General features: G+C 34.2%; 1 protein-coding gene and 1 long non-coding RNA gene across 3 annotated transcripts in view; one reads left to right on the forward strand and one right to left on the reverse strand.

Annotated features, from left to right (window-relative positions):
- The window catches only part of LOC123822844 (phosphatidylinositol phosphatase PTPRQ), a 203,299-nt gene that overhangs the window by 145,604 nt on the left and 33,466 nt on the right, over positions 1-24,229 (forward strand). The window contains exons 32-36 of the mRNA XM_045845017.1: positions 1,140-1,298; positions 1,777-1,999; positions 3,699-3,772; positions 14,154-14,253; positions 17,236-17,364. Coding sequence (XP_045700973.1) covers positions 1,140-1,298; positions 1,777-1,999; positions 3,699-3,772; positions 14,154-14,253; positions 17,236-17,364 — 685 coding nt within the window. The remainder of the gene's footprint in view (positions 1-1,139; positions 1,299-1,776; positions 2,000-3,698; positions 3,773-14,153; positions 14,254-17,235; positions 17,365-24,229) is intronic.
- LOC123822846 overlaps positions 1-24,229 on the reverse strand; it is a 118,375-nt gene that overhangs the window by 38,455 nt on the left and 55,691 nt on the right. The window contains exons 2-3 of one of the 2 annotated variants that reach the window (XR_006786432.1): positions 14,275-14,343; positions 13,890-13,941 (exon numbers count right to left, since the gene is read on the reverse strand). This is a non-coding gene — a long non-coding RNA (uncharacterized LOC123822846). Of the gene's footprint in view, positions 1-13,889; positions 13,942-14,274; positions 14,344-24,229 lie in introns of those variants that run through there. The other variant, XR_006786433.1, reaches the window with a different exon arrangement.

Consider the following 24,229-nt stretch of genomic DNA (forward strand, 5'->3'; position numbering starts at 1 on the left):
GTAGTCTCATTAAGTTTGCATTTGGCAGATAATATCAGGTTGGGTAGGAATGTCCGATGCCAGATTCCTCTAACTGGAAACCTTTGCCGGGGGACTCCCCAGTGGCTCTGTTGGGAGCTTCTCAGAACTCCCTGAAAACTGAGGCTCCTCCCACTGGATTCTTTCTTCCTTCGCCCCTTTCACAGGTGTCAGACCTGTGGTCTGTGATCTATAGGTTCTTGCCACCTACTCCTGCTCACTGTCCCTTTACCTTTCACAAATATTTTCCCCAAAATACTTGCTACACATCTATAATCACAGTCTTTACATCTCAGAGGAATGAGCTAATGGATTGAGTTAAAAAGATTTGGTTCTCTTTTATAGCTATGTGATATAAGGCCATTTCCTCATGTGTAAAATGGAAATCATATTGCCACTTTTATAGCATTATTATTTAGAGGCCTTTTAAAAAGATTTAATAAATGTGGAAATTGAAGTTTGATTAAACAACTTACTGTATCTTGCACAGGTGGTATATATAGCTATAAAATGAAATTAAATAAACAGAGCTTCTATATATATTGATTCCTGAGGTGTTTGTATGCATTGATGGTAAGCTGTGAATTATCAGGACACTTTTAAAAATTGTTCTGGCACTACCTATTAAAGTTAAAAACACATGTATCTTTTGTTCCAGAAATTCTGCTCTTTAAAATCTATTCCACAGAAATAAAAGGATGTTTGGCATGGATAAATGGAGGGTGGGGGGAAGATGCTGGTATGACTAGAATAGAAATGGATAAACTAACTAAAAGAATTAAAGAAGAAAAAACACTAAAATAGTAATGATTTAATGCATTGATGAAAATTATACATGAGTGAGAGCATATATAATTTGAATTTATTTAATATGTGAAGATAAGTTAAATATCCAAAAGTCACATCTGAGTCCCATTATTTCAGGTTAAGTCTCAAATATGCAATTATACCATCAGGAGATAATAATTGCTAAATATTTGCTGTACCAAAGTGAAACTCCGTTTCTTTTGTTATTTATGTTTACCATCACTTTATCTGTAAATAACCTACATGAAGTAAAAATTAAATTTTTTTCTCTTCAAAAACAAAAACTCAATTATGATACTTTTCTTTGTGTAAAGCTCCAGCACGACCAAAAACCAAACCAACCCCTATTTATGATGCCACAGGAAAATTGCTTGTGACTTCAACAACAATTACAATCAGAATGCCAATATGTTACTACAATGATGATCATGGACCAATAAAAAATGTACAAGTGCTTGTAGCAGAAGTTGGAGGTATCATCAAATATTAAGTTCTGTTCTTAAGTTATAAAGTATGAATTGCTGAATGGTATAGACATTTCAGTTCAACATTGGTAATATTAGTTGACTGTTGATTATCATACAACTCTTAAGCTTAGTAGATTTTTAATATTATCATTAACTATGTTAACCATTTATTTATGCTTAAAATGTTTATAAATATAAGAGAAGGCACAATTAAAATATGTGATTTATTTATTCCATATGCTAGTAAGATTGTTTTGGCTTTGACAAGATGGAGTCTTGGTAGCTTCTTTGGTGGTGTGAATGAAAGCGTGACCCTTGACTGAGGGATATTTTTTCTTTAAATCAACTGAATCATTCCTGGTTGTTCATAGAGTAAGAGACATTTCATCTGGAATTTCCTCATGCAATTATAAAAACAGCCTTTATAAATGTGAAAGTAGATGTGTTTATTACTTGTAACCAACATTCTTTTTTCTGAAAATAGCTCAGCAAGATGGAAATGTAACAAAGTGGTATGATGCATATTTTAATAAACCAAGGCCATATTTTACAAATGAAGGCTTTCCTAACCCTCCATGCACAGAAGGAAAAACAAAGTTTAGTAGCAATGAAGAAATCTACATCATAGGTGCTGATCATGCATGTATGATTCCGGGCAATGAAGACAAAATTTGCAATGGACCTTTGAAGCCAAAAAAGCAATACTTGTAAGTATAGTTTATACCTGCCATATATTATGTTAGCAAGCTAGTTGACATCTTTCCTCCATCAACCCACCTGTGCTTTGATCTTTCCAGTAAGCACTGGATGTCCAACATGCATTGGACATGACTTTTTAGTTCCTAGGAATGTAAAGATCAGCAAAGGATTGTCCGCACATTCCATAAACATACAGTTCTGTAGGAAATGCAGGCAAACTTAAATGTAGTTATGATTTGATCTGATAAGTGACATAAGGTCAATATGAAAAATGTGTACTTAGAGAATATAGGTAGGAGAATTCCTTTATTTTTATAGAGGGCAATGTGGCTAATGGGTAATATTTTGTGTTTTTCACTCATTATTTTACCATGCTTGCTAATGTGCAGGTTTTTAGAAATACTATCATAGTCCTTTGGTTATGTCTTTCTTCAGTTTACCTTGTTCAAAACACTAATTTTATGTTCTTTATACCATCAAACATTTGAATGAATAATCAAAATCTTTACAACTCACTTTAATATTTGCCATTTTGTAGATCCTAATAATTTAATATCATATTAAAATTCACTGCTGCTATTTGGCTTTGTTAATTTCTTTACTAAATTAATTTTTACTATTAAATTAAGACCACTATATTTGTATCATAAGATTACAGCTTTTCAAAAGTCTTAAATTATTTTATTTTTAAAATATAATTTTTTACTACTGTTTGAAAAATTCAGCTCATCTCATAATACCAACTAATTAAAGTATTATTAAATTATTTGTATGTCCTAGGCCAAATTCACATTAGAAAGTTAGAGGGCTTAGGCAATTAAAAGAAAGAATGCTCTATCTATTATTAAGTATAGTTACATTAGTTACAGCAATATTGCCTAAAATATAATTATTATACACTTCAAAGTTATGAAAATGGTATATTACATAGTGATGTTTATCATGTACTTTTTATTTTGTGAATTTTTCAAAAACAGACACTTCATATAATCAATAGAATCATAAGAATTTGAGACTAGTAGAGATTAAATTATGCATTGAAATTTATTAATGTAAATTGGTTTTATATTTTTAAATGCCTGGATGCCTGTAGATTTCAAATAAGGTATTTCAATTGTCTTTGCAGATGCTAGAATCACCTAGTGATTTTTAAGGTTGATTCTCTTCTGCACCCATATTCTATTTCAAATGTCACAAAAGCATAGGAAGTAAAAACACAGCTGTGCACTCACAGATGTAAGAAATGTCGGTCTTAATTGTGTGCATGTGAACAAGTTCTGTACGACAATTCTAAATCTGGTTCACTGGCATTTTCAAAGTTGGTCGAGGTACAACAGTTGTTATGCTTAATATTTACAAAGTATGTTCATGCAACACACTGTCACAGAGGCTAAATTATTTTACTCAAAGCAATCTATGAAAGAGGTAATCTGCTTCACCTTAGCTGCTGACTGCCCACGAGTCTGCTCAGATTTTTAGTCGCTCTCTCATGAAGTTCATGAGGCCTGTGTGTAGGATAATCATCCATTTTACATAAAGACAGAATATATATTTGTCCTGATGGGAGTTGAATCTCAAGTTTACATCTTATAAATTCTTTTTATCTTGAATAAAAGTGTTCATTTTAATAGCTTTTTGCTAAATTATTTATAGAAAAATAATAGGGCATGCTAATTGTTGGTTTTTAATTTTTTTTCCATCTCATAGATTTAAATTTAGAGCCACAAATATCATGGGACAATTTACTGACTCTGATTACTCTGACCCTGTTAAGACTTTAGGTAAGACACGTTTTGTAGTTTACTTTCATTTGTAATCTCAACATGTTAATTACAATACAATATTCATAGTAAATGTATTAATCCATGACTGAATGCTCTCAAGTATAAATTCATTTCAAGGTTAATTAGCCTAATTAAGGAAAAATAGTATTTTATAATATTATATTAAGAGATGAATGTTCCATCCATTCAAATCTGGACCTAGATTTTGAAGTTGTATTGGTTCTATGCTGATGTGTACTAACATTATACTATGCAAATATTTACTTGGGTATTTAATATACAGTCTTACAGTAGAACATCTTTACCTAATTAAAAAGAAAAAGGATTATGGAAATTTTTCTGAAATAATCTTAAAAAACTAGAAAGTTTACCAGTCCTCTTTAATTTTGATTTGTTTTTAGTCAACTCTTTCATGAGTTTTTAAAATTATATCCACCCAATCCAGCCTAAAACAAAACACAAATACAATTTAGTCAGATGCAAATATATTTCTTCTTTCTCCTCCTCTTTCTCTTCCTCCTCCTCTTCTTTGTCATTACCATCATCTAATATTAAATATTGTATGCCAGACATATTTTAGGCTATTTGTATGTATTAACTAATGGACTCTTCACAGCTATGCTTTAATTTAGATCAGTGGTTCTCAACCAAAGTGATTTTACTCTCCAAGGGACATTTTACAATGTCTGGAGCCATTTTTGGTTGTCACAACTGTGGGGGCTGAGCTGCTGGCATCTAGTGGGCAGAAACAAAGGGTATCACTGAGCATCCCACAGTATGAGGGACAGCCCTCAGCAAAGAATTATTTGCTGAGGCACACCTGTGGTTTTCTTGACTCTCTGAAGAAAGAAATTAAGCATGTATTATTGGGCGTATTTAAGTTTTAAATAAATACTTTGCTTTATTATTAAAACAAATCTTCATTAAGAAAAAAAAAAAAGAAACCCTGCCCAGGTGCTTCTGTTATCTCCATTTTATAGATGAGGGACTCAAGGCCTATGTTGAGTAATCAAGTGCCTGGGCCAGGGTTCCAGCACAGCTTTTGTAGCTGTTACACTACAAATACAGGATTTAGACCTGGATTCAAATTTTGGTTCCTCCACTTGAGATAATAATTTAATTTCTATAAACCACAGTTTCCTTATTTGGAAAATGGTGATGATGGTATCTAATTTGAAAGATTTAAATAAAGCAACATAAGTAAAGGCATGAATATTTTATAGTTAGAAAAATTTTAAATGCTTAATCGCCTATTTTTGGATAGGTTATAACCAAAGACTTTAGAAATATATTTCCTTAGGAGACATTATTTCCCTAGAGTTTCTCTGAGTAAATCACAACTTCCAGTTTCTCCTGCACCAAACTTTGAGAATATGGAACTTTGTATGTTGCTCAGATGCACATTACACTATATCATGAGCATCAGTAGATTTTAGTGAGAGTTGTAGCTGGACAAAGATAAATTGTTCTACCATTTTCAGTTAGCAGTTCTCACCAGGCTTTTTCAATGTTAATTGTGTAGAAAGCCATCTTCTGCAACCTCAGTTTCATTGATGAAACTTTGGATCTTGCCCATGCTGGGTGGCTCAGTTGACTGCAGCGCCATCTCATACACCAAAATGTTTCAGGTTCAGTCCTTGGTCAGGGCATGTACCTAAGTTGCAGGTTCAATCCCCGGTTGGGACACTTACAGGAGGCAACCAATCGATGTTTCTCTCTCATATCAGTGTTTCTCTCTTTCTCTCTCTCCCTTCCTCTCACTCTAAAATAAAAAAATATCCTTGGGTGAGGATTAAAATATTAATTAATTAATTAAAAACTTAGGACCTCGAAGAAATGAAGAGGTACATGACTTGCTATATAGAAGTTTATTGAAGAATAACAAATTTTATTAGCTATGCTGTCTAACTTCATAAAATCACTAGTTTGATTAACTTTACCCCAAATTTAATCATTTTAAAACTGGCTGATTAGACCTTTCATATTGAAATTGCTTTGAGTGTTTCTTCATTTGACAGGTGCTTTTATCACACAATGACACCACTACAGTAAATGCCTTGAGAGCATCAACTTAACTTCCTTGAGATTACAGCATTCAGAGACTATTAGCACAGCTAACTCGTGATCCTGGTGTGTTTGCTGATGGAAGAAAGGAGACCAGGGCAAAGTGAATAGCTCATGTGTCTTAGGAAGATGATACTTTGTAGGAGCATTGCTGAAAAGAGACTGCCTTGCTATGCCGTGTTGTGTGGTGTGTGCTATGTCTTTCAGTGCTTGATGGTTTCATACAGATTATTGATGTGAGGATGGCACATGCAGTCAGTTACCTGAGAGGCAAAGTTGAGACATCCAGGATAATAGGAATGAGAATGAAAAGCCATAAAAAGGGGGAAAGTCAAACACATGGACCATGGTGTACGGGGACATGATTCCTCTGATACAGCCAGATGGCTTCCCTCTGACCAAGGATGAGCTCCTTCCGCATTTTGGCCATAGATATTGTCTTCTTTTCCTTCCTTACTCTCACAGGCTAGGAAGTGAAGTGTAGTAATTAATTCAAGAAAGTAATAGAAATACACAGTCAGTTCTTGATCCCTTCTTTGGACTCATAACTACCAGCACCCCAGGTGTCCAGGTGCTAATGCTTTTGTGCCCTGGTTATCAGCAGGAACCTAGAAGGGATGTAAAGATGTGGAATGAAGGACAGAGCACAGGGTGCTGCCAAGGCTAGGGAAGACACCAAGGCTGGTGAAACGTGGACTGGACTCAGTGGGTAGAAAGGTGCTGCGCTGATAAGGGGAAGTGACAAGAAAGGGTTTTGTGTATCTATAACCGAATTTCTCAGAATTCACATATTATTTGTAGACCAGCCTTTCAGGTACTTCCTTAGAATAGTATTTTATGGGACCTCTTCTGATAGCAACTGTGTAATAAATAGGCTTTTGCTCTGTCTTACTTATTCTGGATTGAGCATGTGGAGTTCTGCTCTCTACTCATTTATAGTTAGTAAAACAGTGACAGGCAGGGGTAGAGGAAATTGCTAAAAGTACAACCCTCAGTTGTGGTGAAACAAGATATTCACATTTGGAATATGGGGTATAAGGTAGTCTAATCACTTTACTTGTTAGTGGATTTAACACCATCAGTTTCTGTTCTCACAGCAGTTTTCTGCCTGGCTATTGGATGTTATGGTTCTGTGGTGCAATCAGGTTGACCATGATGGGACAGGCACCAAAGAGCACCCACCAGATATGGCTGGGTTCCATGATTTGATGTTAGTAAAAGACCATAGCTTCTTTTTTTTTTTGAAGATTTTATTTATTTATTTTTAGAGAGGGAAGGGAGGGAGAAAGAGAGACAGAGAGAAACATCAATGTGCGGTTGCTGGGGGCCATGGCCTGCAACCCAGGCATGTGCCCTGACTAGGAATCGAACCTGCGATGCTTTGGTTCACACTCAATCCACTAAGCTACGCCAGCCAGGGCAAGACCATAGCTCCTTTGACAAGGAAGATATAATATGACTCAAAAAAGTAACAAAGTTGACCATTTCTACAATAGTCAATAGTCAATGGCAAAGTGGTTCCATGGCTGTGAGAACGGGGGCAAGCAAATAATGAAATGCATTGGTAATAATATCACTAATGTCATTGTAAGGTTACAAAAGATGTTTGAGTCCATTTTTCCTCTCAAATATGTTATGTACTGGGGTATACAATAGCATTTGCAACTAGCTATTGGCTCTCGATATTCTTAGCAAACCCACTAAAGACTTCTGTGTGTATGTGATCCCAGACTTCAGTGAAAAAAGTCCTAGTGAAAAGAGGTCCCATTTAGGTCATTAAACCACCAGCAGATACACATTCATTCAGTGGTATTTTGCACCACAGGCAATGAACTCCCAGCTGAGTTGCCTATCAATAAAATCATCATGATTCAAGAGCCTTCGCAAATCTGTGTTCCTAAATTAGTACAGGGCATACATTTGCAAGAAACACCATTTTGATAGTGGTTTGCCTCTCAGAGACATTACTATTCAGGAGTTAAAATTATGGATAAAAGAATCACCATGGACTGAAGGACTAAAAGGATTTTTTGGTGAAAGGGGCTAACAACAGTCCAAGTGCGAAGGAACCAGGCAGAGTTTGGCTGGATAAGGATGAGTGGATGTGGAGGAGTTTGCACTTAAGGAAGTCTCTATGGACAACTGTAATTGAACACTGATAAAAAAGGGAAAAAATTAAGTTATTGATGAAAAATTTTTTAAAAGAATAAACATGGGAAATGATATGCACCATTATTTTAATCCTAAAGAAATACTTACAATTTATTTGATTTTTTTCATTCAAGATTGCACATTAGCATTTTTATTAACAAAATTCACAAAAATCCCTCTTAAACACTTTTTGAAAACCCTCCTTAGCACATCAGTTTATGGAAACAGCTTGTAGGCAATGTTTTGATTACAAGGTTTAATTATAGAGGATTCCTGTGATTTGAAAACCAGACACTCCTTTCTGCACCTTACAGGACTTCATTAAAGCTGAACAAGATGAAACCTTAAACCCCGCTGCAAAAGCACTCTGATTGTTTTCTTCTGTCATAACACTTCTAGTTTAATTACTAAGCTAACAGTGAAGAGTTCCAATATGCTCACTTAGAAACAGAAATAGGGAGTCTCTATGGTTTTTTTTTTTTTTCAGAAAAAGAATCACTTGCCTCCAAAACACCAGAGATATAGGGAAAAGTTTTGTTATGTTAAAGAGGTAGTGGTAAAGTGGGGGTGGACCTCATAAACTTTGTGGTTAGACAGGCATTATTTCAGGCACTTTTGGCATATACTGAATTTATGTGACCTTGGGTTAATTACTTTAAAAATCAACTTCTGAAATCTCATTTCCAAAATGTGAAAAATAATACCTGTCTCACAAAATAACTGGGAGATTAAATCAGATGAATGGATGAATGGATATAATAAATGTTTGTTAATAAAAATACTAAACATTTTTATATGCCAAGACTTTTCTGAATGTTTTTATATATCAACTTCATATGTTCTTCACAACAACCCTATGACATGATCTCCAACTTATACCTATCATTTATTTATTGGTAAGAAATGAGAAGTTGTCTCTTTAAGCAATTTGCCCAAGGTTACTGAGCTAGGAAGTGGCAGCACCAGCTTTTAGACCCAGGCAGCGTGACTTCAGTCAGCAGCGCTGTGCTCCTAACCAGTTACCAGTTGCCAGAAAATCACGAAGTGCCCCAGGGCTCTCAATCTCATGACTGTTGGTGTCATTTCTGCCCCCACGGACATCCTATTCTTGCTGTATTATTTTCTCCTCTTAACATTTTAAATTATTTCTTTCTAGCTGTTCTCTTTTCACCTTCTTGTCTTAGCTTTTGAAGTTAACATGCACTTGTAAGTATGCTTTATTTTTACACATAAAGATACAATAATTCCTTTTGGTTTTTTAGCAATGAATAAGTATGACACTTCCTATACCTTGGAAACCACTATATTATCTACTTCTAAAATTTTGACAATCTGATATATGATAATAATATCTACCTAGCTTATTTTAATTTATGTTTCTTAGATTATGAAATTGAGTGACTTTTGGTAAATTTTTGTGAAGTATTAGAACATCCAGGATGACTAGGCCAAAGGAGAGTAACTCCTTATATTGGAGTTCCATTAAAAGAACTTGTTTTCTTTTAAGATTAATAATAATATAAATAATAATAAGATCATGTAATATGTACCTAAGTCAAGAGCCACACAATGTAAAGCTTATAAGCTTTATAACTCATTTAACTTAAGCTTCTTAGAGATATAAAATTGGCTTAATAAGTCAGATCCATATGCTGAGTTTAAATAATGAGAATTTCAATCAAAGATAATACTGATGAAAACTTAATTAGTACTTTATAATTACTATTTTTTTAATTATTTGTTTATCATACAAATACAACATAATTTAATTTGGCCTTTTATAGAATTTGAAGTCTAATGAGGAAATGACTTGTGCTTATTCCAAAAACATTCATGTTTATATTTTTAGGTGAAAGAATTCCATTTTCTATGAAAAGATTTATGAAAGTGTCTTCATTCTCTACTGGTAATGCTCTGTGTGTACATGCATAGCCATGAATCAGAATTTGTTCTCACAACCATGGCATATTTTGTCCTCTCCTAGTGGTGCTTTTGTAACACATGTGCCCAAGGGATTACAAATTGTTTATTAATACATAATATGTCATTTCCTAACTTCAGTTGGCTGGTGCTTTGAAATGGTAATCTAGTATGAGAAAACATTTTATGGTCTATGATATCATTTTTCCCCCACTGAGTTCTGAGGTTCAGTGATTCAGTACTACCTGATAAAGATTCTTTATTCATCTTTATGTATCCTTTCCCAAGCATATCCAATTAGAGTGAGCATGTGAAAATTCATCAGACCAACCATTCTTATTTTAACATATAAAAAAGGTGTATCTAAAATAGTTTATGAGCTGCCTGCTGCTTTAATGTCTTCTAAATTTTGCTAGTGATTCTAGAGGACCGTAAAACTCTGATAATTCTTTAAGATCCAGTGTTTGCTTAAGTCTACCATGTGGAATAGCCACATCCTTTTATATTGCTCAGCTTTCGTAAGCATCAAACCAAGGGAAAAATATGAAACATTATGCCCTGCATATGTTATGATAGGTAACCTATTTTATTTTGTTGCTTGACTTTAATACTTTTTTCAGTAATATTATAAATCATATCAATTAAAATTGATTATAATTATAATTAGTAGTTATCTAAAATAAATGACTAATAATTTGTATCTTCTTATTTGGTTCAGTACCTGATATCCAACCTAAAAAATTTTAATATCTATTACAAAATCAATATTTTAATCATTAGTAAATTTAGCAAATATATAGAGACTTTATTATGTGTCTGGTACTTTTCTCAGAACTTGAAATGCAGTTTTGGATAAAATAATGACCCCTGTTCTCAAGGAGCTTACATTCTAGACAGATAATAAACAATAAGGATAATAAATAAATAAATTATAAGGTAAATTAAAATGTGATAAGGGATCTGGAGAAAAAAAAGAGTACAACAGGGTGCAGAAGATGTAGAAGAGAGATGGCAGGAAGTGAACTAGTTGTATCTTTTTTTAATGGTGGTTTCTTAGTTTTCTTGGGCTGCCATAACAAAACACTATAGACTGGTGACTTAAACAACAAAAATCTATTTTCTCACAGTTCTGGAAGCTAAAAGTGCAAGATCGAGGTTGCAGTCAATTTGGTATCTGGTGAGGACTCTTGTCCTGGCTTGTAGAAGGCCTTCTTCACACTGTCCTCACATGGCCTTTCCTTAGTGTGTGTGTACATAGGCAGAAAGCCAGCTTTCTCAAGTCTCTTCTGATAAGGATACTAATCCCATTGTGCTTATTGGGTTAGGCCCAACCTTTATGATCTCATTTAAACTTAATTACTTCCTTACTCTAAATGTATTCAAGTCTGGATTTAGAGCTTCAACATATGAATTTGGAGGCACCTATACATTCCTAAGAGGTGGTCAGTATAGCCATCCTGAGAATCAAACTCTTGAAGGTAATGAAATGGCTCTCTAGGCAGATGTATAAGGGAGATACCCTTCCAGGCAAAGGAAGAAGCTGGTGCAAAAGCTTCATGTCAAGAGTGACTTAGTGTGTTCCAGGAACAATAAGGAGGCTAGTCTGTCTCCAGAGGAATGAACAAGGTAGAGATTGGAGAGAAACTCAGAGGTAACAGGGAACCAGAGAATTAATGAGGGACCAGGTCAAATAGTCTTTTGGAAGAACTTTGGCTTTTCTCTGTTAGAGAGGAGTCTTTTAAGCAGACAGATAATGTTTAAAAAGGAGGACTCTTGTTGCTATGTTAAGAATAGATAGAAAGAAGACAAGGGTGAACATAGGAGACTTCTTGGGTGTCCATACAATAATTCACGTAAAACAGGATGGTAGCCTGGATCAGGATGCTAGCAGCAGAGGTGGTGAGAAATGAGCAGAGAATACACAAAAATTTTGAAGAGTATATTGAACTCCCACAAAACCTACTAATTATATTTAATAATTTTAACACATTGCCATATTTTTATGCATTTGTTCTTTTACTTCCAAAGTAAATACTTCCAAAGTATTTTAAAGTAAATCACAGAAGACATTATATTCCATCCTGAAATATTTTACTATGCTTCTCTATAAGTACATATAAATCATATTATCACAGTTAAATAAAATTAACAATAAATCCTTGATATTATATAAAACTACATACATCTTTAAATCATTCTCCGATATTTTTCTATATAGGTCATTTCAGTCAGGATCCAAATAAGAGCCCTGGCTGGTGTGGCTCAGTGGATTGAGTGCCAGCCTGTGAACCAAAGGGTCAAGGGTTCAATTCCCCATCAGGGCACATGCCTGGGTTGTGGGCCAAGTCCCCAGCAGGGGGCATATGAGGGGCAACTACACATTGATATTTTTCTCCCTTTCTTTCTCCCCCCCTTCCTTCTCTTTAACAATAAGTGAATAAAATCTTTTTCAAAAAAGATCCTAATAAGAGGTTCACACATTATCTTTGACTGTTGGGTCTCTTAGTCTCTTTTAATCTAGAAGAGACTTCTCTTTCCCCTCTTTTTTCCCCTGTGACATAGACCCATTGAAGCAACCAGATGAGTTGTTCTGTAGGAGGTCCCACATTCTGAATTTGTCCGGTTACTTTTGCTTGGTTTATTTATTTTTTCTGCCTTTCAGTACTTTCTTATAAATTAGAAATAAGATCTAAAGGCCTGAATATTCACAGTCAATGTTTATGGCAGGAATCCTTTAAAGGCGTTGATGTCTAAATCAAAATACCTCACATCAGAAGGTTTGTATTATCTTGTTGTCACCTTTTCTATGATATCAGAATTGATCAGTAAGTTTCGTAGTAGTGACAGCATGATTCCTCATTGGGACATTGTTTTTTCCCTTGTTATAACCAGCAAACAATCTGCAGGGCATTATTTTGGCATTCTACAAATATTCAATTTCCTGTCAATCTTCCTACTGATCATTTAAAGATGCATTTATGATTGTTACCTGAATCAGTTTTTTCATTAGGAATGTAATATTGTGAATTTCTAATTTTACTATTCCTTCTATAGTTCTTAAACAGAATTATTCTACAATGAAGAGGTTTATCTCCTTAACTAGACCTATGGTAAATTCATATATTATAGTTCATATGCAGAAAAAATTCCTAATCTTCTCCCTTTAATTACAAATTTTTAAAGTAAGGAAATGGATGTCTACTATAACTAATATTTACAAATTAGTATTTTTTATTTTTCTTTCATTAAATTTTATTAGGATGCATGAATTGTTATAAATTGACTCTGTTTCCATCAATTCCAGTTTTTATTTATTATAAAGTTTGAGTTGTTCCCTCTTTGGCCAGTAGAAAACTCTTCCAGAGCATCTTTTGTTCTCATATTATCAGTCTTTGAAAGCTTCTTAACTTTCAAACTCCATTAGGTTTGTAAATTCATCATATTTCCTACTTCCACTTTAGAAATACTATCCAAGTTTTCCTAGTTTCTTTTAGTGCAAAGAGAGTATAACTTGAAGATAAAGACAACAGGATTTCCTCAAAGATTTTTAATGTGTTCTAAGAGAGTGTCATGTATGACTCTAAGGTTTGGGGCCTGAGTAACTGGAACAATGTAGTTGCCTTCAACTAGTGGTGGAGGGATGCATTTGAAAGGAGGAAAGTATAGGAGGTTAGCTTTGGAAGTATTGATACTTTAATTTTAATTATACTTCCAGGAGGCAGTTGGTTATACAAGTAAGTTCAATAGGTAACAATTAAGTAGACAACATTATATAGATGAAAATTAAAGCCATGAGGCTGGATGGGCTCACCAAGTGAGTACATTTAGGTAGAGAAAAGTAGAGGTCCGCCCTGGCTGGTGTGGCTCAGTGGATTGAGTGCTGGCCTGTGAACCTAAGTGTCACCGGTTCAATTCCCAGTCAGGGCACACGCCGGGGTTGCAGGCCTGGTTGCCCTGGTGGAGGGCACATATGAAAGGCAACCACGCATTGCTGTCTCTCTTCCTCTCTTTCTCCCTCCTTTCTCCTCTCTCTAAAAATAAACAAATAAAATTATATAAAAAAGAAGAGGTCCAAGGACTGAATCCCAAATTTAGAAGATGTAGGAGAAGAGGAACAAACAAATCTATACATTTTATAAGCATTCTTGAGCAATATTCCAAGAAAATATTTCCTTTGTTTTGAGAGCCAAGATAGTGTTCTGTAATAATAATTAATGATAATATCATACTTCCTCCTATTCAGGTGAAGGACTTTCAGAAAGAACTGTGGAGATTATTCTTTCAGTCACTTTGTGTATCCTTTCAATCATTCTTCTTGGAACAGCTATTTTTGCATTTGCAAGGTGAGAATTATTTGTACTCACATTCCTAGTATGCTTTGTGGGCATTATTCAGTCTCAGTCCAATCAGAAGAGAGAGGCCACAACAGTTACCTAAATGGGAAATATTTAATAAAAAAATTGTTAACTAGTAAAAATAGTTGACTACTACAGAAGGTAAAGAGAACTCTAAGGGTTCAGAAGCAGTAAGTGCAGCAAGTAAGTGCAGAGACTCTCTCTAGGCTGAGAGAGAGAGGACAGCAAAGGAGCTAATAAGTATTAAAAGACCCACTCCCAAGGCTAACAAGGAATGGTTACTGCAAGCACATGTAGCCTATATAACCTATCACTGTGCAAAAATATGGCAGAGGGAATGGGCTAGAGCTGTTCTTTACAAGCTACCTATCATTAATGGAAGGTAAGCAGACTGGAATGGCCTGAAGAAGCAGCCTACCTGGCTGGATATTTGTGGATAAGCTACTTGTTCTCATTCACCTGTGAAAAGAGCAAACACTTGAGAGGCAGCTAGACCTCATCCAGGTGGGCTGCTGGGCTCCCACAATGAATAATAATATTTCAGCATGAACCCACAAGGGAAGCGTCTCCCTGTCCCTGTAACCTTGCAGGTTCACTCTAGTGTCCTTTATTGACAAAGCTTGACTTCTCGCTAGCAGGCAAAGGAGAAATGCTATAGCATCTAGCCCCAATATTACAAACCAGGAAAAGAAGAATAGATTTACAGCTGAGAGACAATAAAGCGATAACACAAAAAAAGCAGAAAATGCTAAGCTTTTTACATTTTTTGAATAATTAATGAATGATAGGTTTATTAATAGTTTTTTAAAAATATTTTAATTAAGTCTAATTTAAAGTTTATACAGAACAGATAATTTTTACAGTAAGTACAACACCAAAGATGTTCAACTTCTTTCTGTAGCGGCCTCCTTTTTATATTAACTTTATCAACATGTCTGTGCTACATTTTCTAAGTGTTCTAAATTCTCAGTATCCGCCTCTTAATTCACCTGTTGGTTATACTACCTCAGGGGAATCTTGGTACGATCCTAACATCTACTTTCATAAGGTAAGTTACCAAGTTAAAGGTACCCTACATTTGTAAAAATACCCATTCTACTAATTTCCTAAATAATTCACTAGGTTCTATTTTAATTTTACTTGAAGAATATTGTTATGCATTCTGAATTCCATGTACAGTCTGTTTCATATTGAATCTCTTAAATCATTTTGATGGGAGTTTAAAAAAATTATTGAAAAACATTTTTTATACCACTTACAATTCTCAGATTCAGTCAGATGTTCAATCATTATTCTAAGCATTTTAATATGTGACCCTATGTTCCTTGTATCTTGTTTATAATAGTCAAGATTTGGAAGCAGCCCAAGTGGCCATCAGTAGATGAATGGATAAAAAAGCTGTGGTACATTTACACAATGGAAAATACTACTTGCCTTTAAAAAGAAAATCTTACCTTTTGCAACAGCATGGATTGCCCTAAAGTGTATTGTGCTAAGTGAAATAAACCAGAAAATGACAAATACCATAGAGTTTCACCTGTATGTGGAATTTAATGAACAATATAAACAAACAAAATAGAAACAGACTTATAAATACAGAAAACAGACTGACAGCTGTCGGAGGGGAGGGGTTTAGGGGACTAGGTGAAAAGGTGAAGAGATTAAGAAAAAAAACTGGTGACACAGACAATAGGATGGTGATTACCAGAGGGAAAAAGAGGTGTGGGGGGGTGGGTAATGTAGAAGAGGTTAAAGGGTGAATAAATGGTGATAGAAGAAGAAAAGATACATTGTGTAAGATATGGACATTGTTCCTAAGGGGGCACCCATCAGCCATATTTATAATTTTTTCCCTACTCTAAAATCGTTTTTGCCTTGTCATGTCCTTACAGGATGAACTCCTTATGTGGGCAGGAAATGGTCCTTCCTTCTTCCCTATAACTTCCCTACATCTCTTTAGCCAAATGTGTATATTCTCACCTAAACATTCCTTAGACTTTTTGTACAACTAACTCCGCTGTTGTTCAGTCCACCAGACTATGCTTCCTCCTCCTCCCCCTCATTCTGGAACAACCAAGTCCAGTCCCACTCCTTTACTTCCTCAAAATAATGAGAGTTACAGCCACTCATGCAACATTTGAAACTAATTAGTTACTCTCTTATGAGTTGTAATTTGAATCTTTTTTCTGTTTTATATTTTTTTATAAATTTAAATCCTGCTCCTCAACTAAATTGTAGCATCCTTGAGGATAAGCACAATATTTTATGCTTCCTATATCATCTTGAGTATATAACATATAACAAGTAATACATGTTTGGAATGTGAAAGAGATAAAATAGCTAAATGTTACTTTGTAATATACTAGACCACCTGTATCATAAAAATAATGTAAATTACTTAAAATGAAAAGATTTTAATATGATTTTCAGATTTATTTGACTTTTATTTTTGAACCTGACTTTTCTGATTGTAAATAAAGATTATACAGTTCACAGTATTTTAAAAAAGTCATTAAGGCAGTTCAAAACACATTTTTAAGTATTTTCATGTATGTAAAAATAACAGAACATTGATTTTCAGCATTGGTGCTGATAACAATGAGCTATTTCCACTTTGTCATATTTTGTATTTGTGAAAAATCTATGAGACAGCTCGGGGGGAGGGGGAGAAACAAACACAGAATCAGTCTAATTTTTTTCTATATTTTAAATATGCCAGTGGCTCAGGCCTTGATCAACAATTCTCATTAAAACTTGTAACTTTAAAAAAACAACATGTTAAAAACTATATAGTAGAATAGGTTCTATGGAATTAAAATTGAAAAAGAAATTGAGTAGCTATAAATTTATAGTATATTCAGAGAAGTGATTCCAACAAAGAAATTATTTGACTAATATCTTTACTTGAAAATTAAACCTAATTCATATGCTTTCTGTGATACTCCCTTCTTGGACTTGACTACACTTTAGAATTCGTCAGAAGCAGAAAGAAGGTGGCACGTACTCTCCTCGAGATGCAGAAATTATTGACACTAAATTCAAGCTGGATCAGCTCATCACAGTGGCTGACCTGGAACTGAAGGATGAGAGATTAACGCGGTGAGCACACTCCACCGGGTGTACAGTGGTCCAGAGGGCCTGGAGCCATGACCCTGTTCTGACCTATGCTTGTTGGAAGTGTTTGTGGGGCTCCTATTTATACAGGTCACAGAGATCTTCTTTCAAAGGGTGACCTCCATCTTCTACACACTTCTCACTGATGTTCAGAGAATCACTTAATCTTCTTAATACTTAGAGTTCAATCTGAACTTTGGACTAGTGTTCAACCAAGCTTTCTTTTTTCCTGAGACAAATATTTTTACACATTAAACATTTAAAATTATGTCCAGTAATTTGCTTTATATGATAGATTTTTTTTTCACAGCAGATTTTCTGGAAGTTCCACATTTTAATCACAAGTTCAAAATAATTAAAATATGGAAATACTTGGTATCATTTACTTTTATAAAAATCTTCTTTAAAACTTCTTATTTTAGTGTGAAATTACATCAAAAGTATAAATTGTATATTGAAACTTCATTTTTAATGACCTAATATTTAAAAATTAAATGTAAAGTAAAATTACCTTTCAAAGGAAAAGTAATATGTATATACTAACTACATGTCATTAATATGTATTGGGAATAGTAAATTGCTTAATTTTAAAGAATAGGGGTTTTTAACTCTTTTAAAACCATTATAAATTGTTCAAAATGTTGGCATATTTGAAAAACTTCTATTTGAATAATTTATCAGATTCCTAATAAAACTATCATCAAGCTATCTTGTTTATATTCTTTTAAAAGCCAGTATTTCGTGATGCTTAAATAAACATAAAACAATCAGTTTAACTTTTAAAAATTATTAACTCTGAAAATGGGCATCAAAGATCTTGAACTGGGAATCAATCATTTATAGCTGTCATTTACATAATGTGGCCTTTGCCTAATTGACTCTGCAAGAATCTTTCCAGCATGTCTAAAATACCTAAAATGTGCTATAGAGTGAAGTGTCACCTCATAAGCAGGGGCCTTCCAAATGCAATAGAATGAAAGTTATTTTGTGTTATCACTAAATTAAAAGGAATTTTGGTTTGTTGGATATGGAAACTTCTTTCTGTTAAGATATTTATCTATGTTAATTCTAATTCTAAAATGGATATTACTCCAAAGACTATGTGTAAGATGGTTATGGATTACCCAGGACATAGTTTTCAACATAAGAAATGTTATATATAAAAGATCAATAGGTTCCTAGGGTAACCTTCCCAAGTGCAGCCACACACTAATGATGAAATAGAGCATCACTACTCTGAGGCTCTGTTTCTCAGTCTCTGAAGGGTCACGCTGTCTGGTGAAAGGAATTTCTATTCCTTTTTCCCTGTGGACCAACTGAATTTCAGTAGCTTTCTTCCAACCGCCCTTCTGCACTCCTTTCTCAACTCTTTGTGCACCTTCCCCAGGCTTGGGGTCCCAGTCTCCTCCTTCTATGCCCCAAAGTGTGCAAGTGACAAAACTTCAAATCTCTCAGTGCAATTAATTTTAATTGAACAATTTAATTTGTTCATACTAAAATGTGAACTTCTGAGTGTATACTTTTGCAGCATTTATTTTATTTATTTTATTTTAATTGTTGTTCAAATACAGTTTTCTGCCCTTTACTCCATCCCTGCCCACCCCCCCAGCCCTCCCCACCTCCCTCCCATTTCCACCCCCCTTGTTATTGTCCATGTGTCCTTTATACTAGTTCCTTCAAACCCTTACCCCCTTCCCCTGAGAGCATTTTAAAAAAGATTTTCTTATTAATCATCTAAAGGTCCATAGTAACTTGATCTTTAGCAGATATAAAATAATAAAGTAAAAAAAAACAGTATCAGAAAAAGTATTCTTCATTAAGGAGGTTACCACTCTAGGTGAGCTTTGGTAAGGGCAAACCCCCTAATCTCTGCATGTTTTCACAGTTTGTATCTGCCTCTGCTTCTGAACACTGCCATTATCCAAACGGTAGTAGGTTGGGGTTTTTTTGTTGTTTTTATTTGTTTTTTTAACAATTACTATCATGGTGGTTCATAGAAAAGGTGGGTGAGGACTATACAGATTATTATTCCTTTACTCTTTTAACCTTTACTCCTAGTTATTAATTTCTGACTTTCATATTTATTTATTTATATGTCACTTTACTTGTAGAAGAATGCAGAAGTATCTTTCAAATATATTTCAAATAATTATTATTTATTTTTACACATAGAAAATGAGTATGTGTTACCCCATAGAAATATGGGGTAATGTTTCTGTGAGTATGCCCATAGAAAATGAGTATAGCAAGGTTGGACATGTTAGTGTCTATTGTTTTCACTTTCTCGTTTGTTATGACTCCAATATTAATGACTGTAAACATTCTTGTCTGTAATTCCAATGGCACAGAATAATATGCTTTGCCTGATTTGTTATAGAAATGTAGTAAAATAACTGTTAAGTGGTTTGCGTATTAATTTTTCATTACAGAGGTTTATCTCCAATGTTACTACTTATTGAAGTTTTTTGTGTTAATAAAGTCACTAATACATTAGACAATATGACTACAAAGATAGTAACTAATGGATTCATAATTAGATCCCAAATCTAAACTTATTCAAAGCCATATGGGGCTGATGAGAGTAGAGCCATAGAGACTGATGGTAGATAGTAGGTTCTGGGAGTGAAGAATCAAGGAGTTTGTGTTAGCTTCCAAAATGTTGAGTGCCATATGCCATATGTCTTTGTCATTTGTAGGAAAGAACTTAGATCATTTATTTTAAGTCAACCGGGTTAATGTATGCTCTTTTCTGCTTGAGGCTCACCATGTTATTTTCCACAGAACCTGCTCAATTTCTTCATGCTAATTTTCCTCAGTGCTGTATGTTCCCACATGTCCGTAAGAGAAATGAGTAAAAAAGAATGTCTAATCAGTCATTCCGATATTAATTTTAGGAAGTTATCTAGTTGACCAAAAAATAAAAGTCATTATGATACTTTGTATTAAATATTTTGAGGGATTTTTTAGTTAAGAGATTAAGAGATTATTTTCTCTTTTATAGTTGAGATTATTTATTTTATGTTATCTACCTCTTTATTTACATTCTAAGTTTTATCCTATAATTGTATATGTAAACTTATTGTTTAATTATATTTTACCTTGTTCCACAAAAGATCTGAATTCTTTTACTTTATCCTTTTTCTTCTTGAAGGAAAGATTTAGTACTCTATAATTCCATGAGAACATTGAAGGATACACCAAAATAATGTTTTAAACTCTTATTTGGAATATAATTTTATAATTTCATTATGCACATTTTATATTTAAGTTTTAGACAATGCAAGCTGTATGTATTAGAAAGAACATTTAATATTTTGGGCTCATCTATTTCACACTTACTAAGTTAACAAGTGACCCTTGGGTTTTGTTATATGATAAACAAATGTACAAAACATTTTGTGATGATTCCTTCAAAACACAGCCACTTAACTCATTGAAGTAAGAAAGTTTTCTAAGAGGAAATATTGACAAGATCAGTAATGCACACACAGGTAAAACAGAGACCTGTCTCTTTAAGACTGCTGAGCCTGGCCCTGTGGATTGTTTTTTAACTAATTTAAGTGTAACACAGACAACCTTCCCCAGGAATTATAATACAAAATTAAATATCCCAAGTTAAAGATTCTAGTCATTAAAATTTTTTTCATCTCCTTTTGCACTTAAGTTACAGAAGTTTTGTTTTATGTGGTAACTAAATTAGAAAAACAGTGGAATAACATTATTCAATGTTTCTAATATTCTTACTTGACAAATACTCAAATCTTCTAAACCCCATTTTTTTTTCAGAAATTTTGTTCATCATTGCAATACTAATGACCTTGCTTATTTTAGTTGAGTGAATGTAATGGTACATTAAGACTCAAGGCCCAACCCAGTAATAATGAATAGAATTAAAATTCTCAATAAAATGAAGCAAACAGTTGAATTGCTAGTTCAAGAGTATCTTTCCTTCTTGTTGGATTTTTATTAAATTTACAGCTATGTCTTCCAGAAGCTTACCATTTGAAAAAATTCTATGAATGTGCTTTTTAAACTGTAAATCAGAATACATTTGGTTTTTTTGTTGTTGTTATTTATAATATATATATAAAATTAAAAATTGTCCTAACTTATTTTCACATCGGGATTGCTAACATAATAATTGTTACTATTCATGTGCAATTACTGTGTGTTAAATTCTGTACATAATGATCTCAAGGAAGTCTTTCAATCTTTGTGGTAGGTACTAACTCTCAGTTTACAAGTGAGAAAACAAAAGATGCTTAGAGATTTTAAGTAACTGTTCAAGGTCATACTCCTACTAAATAGGACAGCCATGGTGCTAGCCCCAGTCTGATTCTGAGATAAGAAGATACACCTATAATTATAGGTGTATAATTATGTGTGGGCGTGTTTGACTCTGAGGGATACTATGAGACCAACATAAACCCTCTCAAATAGACAAGTGCTCCTTCTTCAGGAAGCATTTTCTATCAAGGAATGATTCTAAGCAGGAGTGTCCAATCTTTTGGCATTTCTAGGCTACACCAGAAGGAGAAGAGTTGTCTTGGGCCATATATTAAATACATTGTGACAGTAATTATAAAAATATATAATATATAATGTTTTAAGTGAATTTATGATTTTGTGTTGGGCCACATTCTGCAGGTTGGACACTCCTGTTGGGAAGAACTCCTTTTGAAATTTTTTATTTTCTAATGATATGGGGCAAAGAAGTGATAGCATGTGAGCCTAAGTTCAAACTTGCAGAAACTTGCAGAGTTTTTAGTAGTGCAATTCTTATTGTGACTTTAATAAGAATACATAATATTTGACTGAAACAGGGCATTCTATGTAAAGTAGTTAGCATTTTAATACCATCCATTCTTTGGCAGATTCTGGTTGTTAATTTTCCTTCTGTCTTAAACCATTTTACAAGCAATGGCAAAACCATTAGAATTCCAAATAAGAAATGTCTGACCAATATGTGAATCCAGGACAACAAATGACCTGAAGTAGAATAAAGATTAAGATATTTAATGCACATGTTCTTGTAGTAGCAAATGAAAAGTAATGCACTGTTTGTATACTAAATTACTAATGAATCTTTACTTCCAGATACTCTTCATTTTTCTTTAGACGCAAGGAGATTTTTGTCATCCAGTAAGTTACTGTGGCAATGCAGAGCCCTGCTGTGATTATTTCAATCTAGTCAGGTGGTGTGTTCTGTATTTTAAAATGCCTATTATTGAGCGTTTTGTTGTTTAATGTGTTATTTTTTCAAAGCCACTCCCATGTGTTCTACTTAACATGTGTTCTCTATAATAGTGCATGCTGTTGACATGGTCAAGTTAATCTTATCAAAATGCACATTGATTCATAATGTGCATGTCCTGAGAAGTTGCTGTGTTCTCCTGTTGTGTTAGATTGGATAGTAAAACAAGTATTCTTCTGAATTTCTTCACATGTGTCTTGTCCTACTATAACCATGATTCAAGAGTGTAGGCTACAAGTGTAGGCTGGGTTTACACTTCATGCAAGCTCATTTCAACTGCAGCAGGTGGTAATCTGTAAGGACCAAGATGATGACATTCCTGGTCTTTGACTCTGGGGCATACAGAGTGGAACATGTCATGGAATCTTTACTCCTGCCCTGACCTCTGTATAGAAAACTGTGCGAACTTGCAGGCACTCCTGATACTCAGAAATGTTATTCTTATCCTAGCGCAAAAGTTACTTTACACCTTCTGATAGCAAACTGTCAACATTAGATTGGACCTTTGCAACTGATTGAGTGCCTCAGAGACAATCAATTAATTCATGCAGAGGATATGAATGGAGGCAGAAAATGAAAATGCATTTGATTTCAAAATCCCACATTTACTCCAGAGGAATCAGTGTCCATGAGCCACAGTGCTGGATGGAGCCAGTGCTCCCGACATTGGTACTGACCATGAATAATACTCAGCATTACTAAAATAGAGGGAACCAGGCCTCTTTCTACTCTATTCACATTTAGCATTTTAGAATAATAATTAATCTTATTTTACTTTATGTTAACTAATTGTCAAGTTCCCTTTGACAGAATTAGAACAGTTATGAAAATACCTTTTTCTCAAAAGACCTGCTTGATCACATTCAGGCATTTGTCAAAGATGCTGTTGAACTAAAGATTGAAGTGATTACATCACACATAAAAGATTCATCTCTAACCAGCCCTCGAAGCTGACCTCTCAGCATTCCAGACTCACAAGTGGTCTGCTTGAGCAACTCTGCTGAATGTCTTTCTTCATCATCATTAAACATAATCCTTTTACTCCTTTTGCTTTATGTCATTAGTACCTTAGAGAAAATGCTTCCATTTTCATTGAACCCTCACTGTCTCTCTTCTTTCATCAATTTTTTTCTTCTATTGTCCTGAATAGTTTTCTGCTTAGTCAGAGCTCTTATTTTGTCAGAGATAAATATAATAGTTTGGGTTAATGAAAACCACTATACAGCACCTCTATGTAATCATATTTGGTAAAGCACATGTGGTCTTCTTCCAAATTTAGTTTTCTCGGGTTGCCTTCTAACCCTAACACAAGAACTTCAGTGCTTACCTGCCTGGCTAGTCAATAGTTCAGGCTGCAAGTACTTCTTTTCAGATGGCGTTCTGTCATCTGTCTCCTCTTCATTAAGTCCTCACTGAGAACTTTGACCATTTCTTCACACAGCTGTCAGCAAGTTCTTCATCCTCTCTCTCTACTGCATTAGCCCTATTGCCCCCGAGATAGCTAAGCTCATGCCCATGGTTTGAATTTAGAATGCATGGTTGGCAAAATGAAACAACTGTCAAGAAGTTGTTTTCAAATGTGCTAATGTGCAGAGG

Source organism: Phyllostomus hastatus, unplaced genomic scaffold, assembly GCF_019186645.2.
Source record: "Phyllostomus hastatus isolate PE091 unplaced genomic scaffold, TTU_PhHast_1.1 phas_contig_432, whole genome shotgun sequence".
NCBI classification, from domain to species: Eukaryota; Metazoa; Chordata; class Mammalia; order Chiroptera; family Phyllostomidae; genus Phyllostomus; species Phyllostomus hastatus.